The 7,497-nt window shown below is 31.5% G+C and overlaps 1 protein-coding gene across 1 annotated transcript; it reads left to right on the top strand.

Moving 5' to 3' along the window:
- Positions 1–2,386: 2,386 nt before the first annotated feature.
- Positions 2,387–6,273, top strand: LOC149247482 (protein NRT1/ PTR FAMILY 5.6-like). Its single transcript, XM_089458244.1, has 4 exons — positions 2,387–2,609; positions 2,686–2,903; positions 3,539–4,098; positions 5,050–6,273. Exons 1-4 carry the CDS (start codon positions 2,438–2,440, stop codon positions 5,954–5,956), a joined length of 1,857 nt encoding a protein of 618 aa, XP_089314370.1. The 5' UTR covers positions 2,387–2,437; the 3' UTR covers positions 5,957–6,273.
- Positions 6,274–7,497: the final 1,224 nt, after the last annotated feature.

The raw sequence follows: 7,497 nt of genomic DNA, 5'->3' as shown, positions 1-7,497 counted from the left end.
CTATGGCAACTACATGGCTGCTCCACAATCCAGCATATTGGAAGGAACCTGAACAAGGAAGCAGACAGATTATCAAAGAAAGGATTACGGGGATTGATTGGCAAATGGTACCTGGAGATCACTTGGGAGCAGAACATTTTTGATATGGGGGACTTTCCATATCTGGGTTAAAAGTCTCTCTTCTTGTTTCACCCTCTTTTTTGTAATTTTGTTATATATGTCTATAATCTTTTCATTGTTGCACATTGAGAGAATGTGGTTCACAGTCATGACTGTATATGTTTAGATGATATAGCCTCTTTAGAGATATAAGTGAAAATGTCTCTTAAACTATATTAATCTTTTCTATCCTGGGCTTTGGATGGTGATCATTTCTATCAAGTGATCTGGGATGATCATTATCAATCTATAGATGGTTGATTTTATGTATTGTCATATAGATTTTGCCTATAATATATCATCATGCTTTTTTCTTACTAAAAAAATAACCCAGGTTAACTAAGTCTGAATTATATGACAAGGCTTAATGGCCCTTCTCTTGCCATGGTCAATAGACATTAAAACATTCTCAACAGCATGCTTCTATGTCCATCGATCCATTGGCCAGGTAGGACGCGGACAACCTGCTCCGCACCCCCTCCCCCTCCGTCCTCCTGGTATGTCACCCACTCAAGGTAATATCCGTAGTACCCTTGTTTCAAAGGATCATGTGAATGCATTAGTCTATTTTTATCAAATCAATTTCCTTATTATATTTAGATATTAATAATTTTAATAAAAAATTAATTTCAAATTTTATAAAATATTTTTTTGATTTAAAAGTTTTTTTAGAAAGTAAATTATTTAATTAAATATTTTTTATGAAAATTTTAAAAATTAGGTAAAAAATGTGTGTTTAAGTGGTTTGGTGAACAATTTGTTTTTCCAATTAGATCCAAGTTCAAGTTTTCATACCTAGATTTTAGTTAGTCAGTGCAAATTATGAATACATGTTGTAATTAGGTCTCTTTACAAATTCTCTGAAAAGTCTAGTTACAATTAAAAAAAGATATACATAATTTGATATTTAATCTTTACTGTAATAAATAATTAAATTTTATAAATAATTATAATTTAAAAAATAAAAATAAAAATTTATAAAAAATTGAATAATTTTAATAAATTAAATAACAAAATATTATATTCAAATAATTTTGAACACAATATAATTAGCAAAAGAAAATTCTTAATACTCAAAATCAAATTAACAAACCAAAGTTATTAAGAATCGTGTAAAAGAAATGAAATGAAATTTCGAATATAAAATAATATTTACGTTGTTATTCTTACGCACATTCCATGTCAAGTTCAGGTTATTCTTACGCACATTCCATGTCAAGTTCAGGATATATATATATATATATATTTTGAAATGAGTCGTGACACATCCCATGCCAAGTTTAGAGAGGCGGTCTGCTTTTGATCTGTAGGAACGTTATTTGGACTCAAATAGAACGTGATGAATCAAATCTCAATAATATTTTTATCAGGTTTACAAATCTCAAATGTAAGATAATATTTACCTTAATATTGAAGTCATTCTTACGCACATTCCATGCCAAGTTGAGGATATATATATACACACGTGAATATTGAAATGAGTCGTGGACACATCCCATCCCAAGTTTAGAGAGGCGGTCTGCTTTTGATCCGTAGGAATGTTGTTTGGACTCAAATAGAACCTGATGAATTTTGATCAGGTTTACAAATCTCAATAGTAGCTGGTTGAAGGTTGGGAAAGGAATATATTAAGTACATGGTAGATTTTAGAAATATTTAGAAAATAAATAGAAATTAAAGTCTATATCTGAGTTAGAAATATTTTAAAAAAAATATCCAAATAAATTCAGCATCAATAACCTCAAAATCAAAAATTACAAAAACGTATTTGTATATCTGATTCCCAAATATTTAATATTTTCAAAATCTATCATCAACATCAATGGCCACTGTAATTTAAGAGCTTTATTATCTATCCACATAAATTCAAACTCAATGACCACTGTAATTTAAGAACTTATTTAACATAAAGTCGATTGATAATGTCACGTTCAATGGAGATGGATGCTCCTTTACGTGAAAAGGACGAAAGCTTAGCATGTCGTTCAACCGTCTGTGATGAATCAATGATTAGGTTCTTTAATCAAACCTGCAACATGTCTGAACTAACGTAACATTCACCCTTTATCTTGAACATTTATTGCAGCAACACATGCAGTTAATGGTAAGGTGATTTACTCCTACCCTCCATGTGATAATTGAAGCAGTTGTACATTGCATTAAAGAATACAGGTAGTAGGAGGTGACAGCATACACTGACAAATATAGATATATATGGGGTAAATCATTATATGACAATTGGATTTTGAGAAGTTAGCCCCTGAAATTGGCTCTAGACATGAAATTTCAACATTTGATGGAGCGTATGGAGTTCGGGAAAAAATCAGTGGAATCGCACGGAAGAAACGATGAGCAATTACAGCGCGTCAATATTGGATCTGTGGATGTTGAAGGACCGCCAGTTCTCAGAACAAAAACTGGTGGATGGAAGGCTTCTCTGTTCATGATAGGTAACACTTTTCATTATAATACTGCTATCATCTGTTCAGTATTCCTTAATTACCGTGTGCGTTTGTGATTGTGCAGTATTTGAATTCAGCGAAAGGCTCACGTACTTTGCCATTCAAGCAAACCTCATCATCTATCTAACAACGGTCTTGCACGAAGGGCTTACAACTTCTGTTAAAAATGTCAACTACTGGACAGGTGTTGCAGCCGTTATGCCTCTTATAGGGGGCTTTATAGCAGATGTTTACTGTGGACGATACTGGATGATAGTCATTGCTTCAATAATTTATGTCTTGGTGAGACCAGAAATTGAAATTCTATGTGCACTACCATTCTTCAGACTTTATGTGATTAGATTTACTTTCAACTTATCTTTCTGATCCATTATATTAAAGATTTGTATTGTTATTGTTTTGTATCTAATTAAGATTTGTAGTGTTAATGTTTTGTAACTAATTATTGTGGTTTAGGATGGTTCAGTAATTTTGTTTAGGTCAAGTTACTTGATTAAGGTTTATTGAGGTTTATTGGCATATAAGGTTTTGCTCATGGTATTCAGTTTAAGATGTAGCTTATTTAAAGTTCATTCAAATTTTTGTTAAATTGTTTCAATGACCATGTTAAATTGTTTCAATGATCATTGAAATACAATTGTGCTTTTAAACACTATCATTTTTATAACTGTTCTGTGATCTTCAAGTCACCAAAACTCATCATCATGAACCATACTAATTAGTTCTAAACATCCTCAATAAAAATCTAAATATAATAGATCTGAAAAATAAAACTCAAAAACGTCATCAATAAAAATCTTAATGTGATAGATCTTAACAGTAAAACTCAAAATGTGATCTGAAAAATAAAACTCAAAATTTTGAGATTTAGATTTTCCAATCTATTTGATTCTGATTTTTATAAATTAATGTTTCAGGGATTGGGGTTGCTGACAATATCAGTATCTCTGTCAGCTCTGAAGCCACCTGATCATTGTCAAACTGCAATATGTAAGAAAGCAACGACCACCCAGATTGGTGTCTTTTTCTTCGCGCTATATTTGATATCTCTGGGCACCAGCGGCCACCAGCCCGCTCTACAAGCATTTGGTGCAGACCAGTTCGATGAGGAAGATAAAGATGAAATGCTTAAGAAGAATTCCTTCTTTAATCTCTGGTATTTGAGTATCTGCATTGGTAATCTCTTAGCAGTCACAATTATTGCATACGTCCAGCAGAACATAAGTTGGGGACTCGGATTTGGGATTGTCACAGTAGCCATGGGTATCGCCAGTCTTTTGTTTTTGTATGGAACTCCATTCTATAGATACAAGCTTCCTGGAGCCAGCCCAGTTACTCGTATAGCTCAAGTTATAGTTGCTGCTATAAGAAAGAGAAATATCAGCATGCCTTCAGATATAAACTTGCTTTACGAGAATGAGGATGGGGATTCCATAATAGCAGGGCAGAGGTTGCTATCTCGTACAGATAATTTTCAGTAAGTAATATGTGGATTTTTTACTTCTGAAAAAATAGATATATTAATTATTGTTTTCGAATGAGTAAATCCTTGGAAGCCCATGTCAATGCAATTTTTATATTTTAAAGTTAGGAAAATAAAAAGATTTAGAAAATTTATTGTAAATTTTGAAATATTCGTGAAAATGTATTTTTGTTTAAATTATAAGTAATTTTTTTGTAAATTCATGCGAAGCCAACCTTTCCTGTTAAGCAAATACTTCTAGTTCATAGATAAAGTGATATTATCCCTTACTTGTCAGATTTTCAGAATTAAGCTTTATGTAAAATAATTTAGTCAGATTTTCAGAATTAAGCTTTATGTAAAATAATTTAGTAATAGTATAATAGATGAAATTCTGTTAGTTTTACAGTTAAATTTTTGTTATTGAAAAGTTATTAGTGTATTTTTTTGGATTTTTTTGGACTCAAGTTTTGTTATTGAGCTGGCAGGAAGTGATTAGTTAAAGTGGATTTTCCTAGTACAAATATTTCATGGTTGAGTTGGAAGGAAGTGATCACTTTTTGAGGATTTTCTTAGTACAAATATACAAATATTCCATGGACATAGAGGTCAATAATTTCCAAGATTGGTAAATCACATAGAAAAAAAAAGGTCAAATGGGTGTTTTCATTGGAATTATATAATACAATTTCAAGTAAGATTGTAATTCTTTTGTTATTTAAAATATGTTTTTAAATGCATAAATAAATTTAGCTCAGAAAAAACAAATTTCTGAACTCTTCACTTTGCACACAATAAACTTTTAAAAATATCTAACTAATTTTAGTTAAAATTAACTAGAAAATAGTCAAAAATATTTTATGTATTAATGAGAAAAAAAACCATTTTATCTCTTAATTACAATACGGTAACTAAATTAACCACCAATATTTTTTTGATATTTTAGTTTTGTTGGCAACGTATTAGGTTTCTGGACAAAGCAGCGGTCTTGGTGCAAGATCCTTCAAATCCTTCACGAGGATGGAATAGTGATACACAAGGCGGCAAGAAGCCAAATCCATGGAAAATCTGCACAGTAACCCAAGTAGAGGAGACGAAGCTTATATTTAGGATGGTGCCCATCTGGTTTTTCTGTTTAATATTTGGAGTGGCAGCAACGCAGAGCCAATCATTCTTTATAAAGCAAGCCAGCACCATGGATAGAAGCATGGGTTCCCATTTCCAAGTCCCATCATCTTCTCTTCTGGCCCTTGCCACCGTGTCTGGGGTTGTTTTCATAATTATATATGATCGTGGTATTGTACCACTGGCCAGAAGAATAACACTGAATGAACGAGGAATAACTATTCTCCAAAGGATCGGAATTGGCATGTTCCTTGCTGTTATGTGCATGGTGGCTGCAGCACTAACAGAGGAGAAGAGAATCCATGTAGCGAAAATTCATGGTTTACTTGACAGCCCGGGAACTACAATCCCTCTCAGTGTTTTCTGGTTAACTCCACAGTTTGTTCTAATGGGAATAGCAGATGTGTTTCTTGTAGTAGGGTTGCAGGAATACTTCTATGATCAAGTCCCTGACAACATGAGAAGCTTGGGGATTGGCTTCTTTCTGAGTGATATTGGAGTCGCCAGTTTTGTGGGCAGTCTTGTCCTCACCATAATTGAGAAAATAACCAAAAGAGGAGGACATCCAGGATGGTTTGTAAACAATCTAAATAGGTGCAAATTGAATTACTTTTACTGGTTTTTGGCCATCTTGAGTGCCATCAATCTCTGCTGCTATATTTGTGCGGCACGGAAATATACATACAAGAAAATCAAGCAAACATCGGCTATATCTGGTTCTTCCCGTCACTACTTGTTAAAAGATTAATTTTATGTGTAAATGGTTACATCATAGAAGTCCACCTAGGCATAATATATGCATACACACCAAAGGAAAGCTTTTGGGTGTAGGTTTAAGTACCCAATTCAGTATTTCTGTGAATGTGAAATTTTTTCTCTTTTATGGATAGCAAAGCGCATCTGCAAATATTGTATGCTCGCATTATAAAGCTTTGAAGTGTCTTCTGCGTCAAGGGCAAGTATGTTTTACTTTAGAGGAATACTTTATTCTATATAAAGTATGTTAGGTTGTATTTGTGAGTAATAAGTTATGATGTATAAGAGATTTTTACGTTTTGTTTGTGAGTTGTATTTTTCTTTTTGGGGTTCCGAAGATGTTTGAATTCTTACGGTTCAGTGAGATTCATTTTCCACCTTTTAAAAAGGTGTGAGATTTCTGTAAAAGAATATGTGCTTTAATTGTGATCTGAGCAACTGTATCTGCAGCTTGAAAGACATAAGAGATAAACACTCGGTTTTACATTATAAGAACAAACTACTATTTATAAACTTTGATGCATTCAATATTGTTTCAAGAAAATAAAATAAATAGACAGAGAATTTTGAATAAGTAATATAGTTGAAAAATAGTTTAAACCTATTCTTCTAATAATATATCAATATAATCTTAGCCCTTACAATACATTCATAATAAGACTCGTCTGTAAAAGTAACTTAATTCGAATTTCCTTACTGAATAGCTCAAGAGAGTGATTATAATATTCCATACTTTTCCGTGATTATTATTGTTAACATCACCTTTAATTATTATAACTTTACATTGAACATTGTGTTTATGGGTTTACAATCTTTACATTATTCATAACATGATTCTCTTCTCCCTTAAGTATAAAACTTATAACACATGAGATTAATAGAAGAAGAAAAAAAAAACTGTGTTATTTTGTTTAGGTTTTTGCATAATTTATATTCAATTTTATGTTTTACAAGCATTGTTTTCTTTTTTAACTCTAAATTTTATGTTATTTATAAGGTTTTTTTTCCTTCAATAATATTTTTTACTTCATTCTTTTTATTTAATATTTAATGTTTTTTTTCTTTTTTATCTAGTTTTTCATTTACATTTTCTTACACTTCATTTACTATTGATTGAATATTTCTAAACAATATCTCCATTTAATTCATCTCCTCTTCCACTATAAAGAACATCTTTAACAACTGTAATAATTGTCATAAATTTTCATATTCCTGTTTCAGCTATAGTTATGACATGTTTTTCATACCTACTTTAGTTTTAGTTGCATGCTTGGCCCCAATCTTCAAAAGATGAAAAATGCTAATTTTGTTTCATAATCAAATTTAACATTCACTACTAAGTTTTCCTCACATTTTTCTATTGCTGAGAAGGTAGTTTAATTTTCATTTTCAATTTCATCATCCTTGAATGAGCTTCAATTTATTGGACAGACTTATTTGTAGTCTTTAGGACAATTGTATTCTTTTTGTGATGTTTATCTTTTTTCTGCTTCAGCAAGCTCTCTACAATATTTTTTACAATATTATTTGATT

This window comes from Pinus tabuliformis, chromosome 7, assembly GCF_031772625.1.
Source record: "Pinus tabuliformis cultivar Carrire ecotype Pingquan chromosome 7, CPIR1, whole genome shotgun sequence".
NCBI classification, from domain to species: Eukaryota; Viridiplantae; Streptophyta; class Pinopsida; order Pinales; family Pinaceae; genus Pinus; species Pinus tabuliformis.
This window is presented reverse-complemented; position numbering and strand designations above follow the sequence as displayed.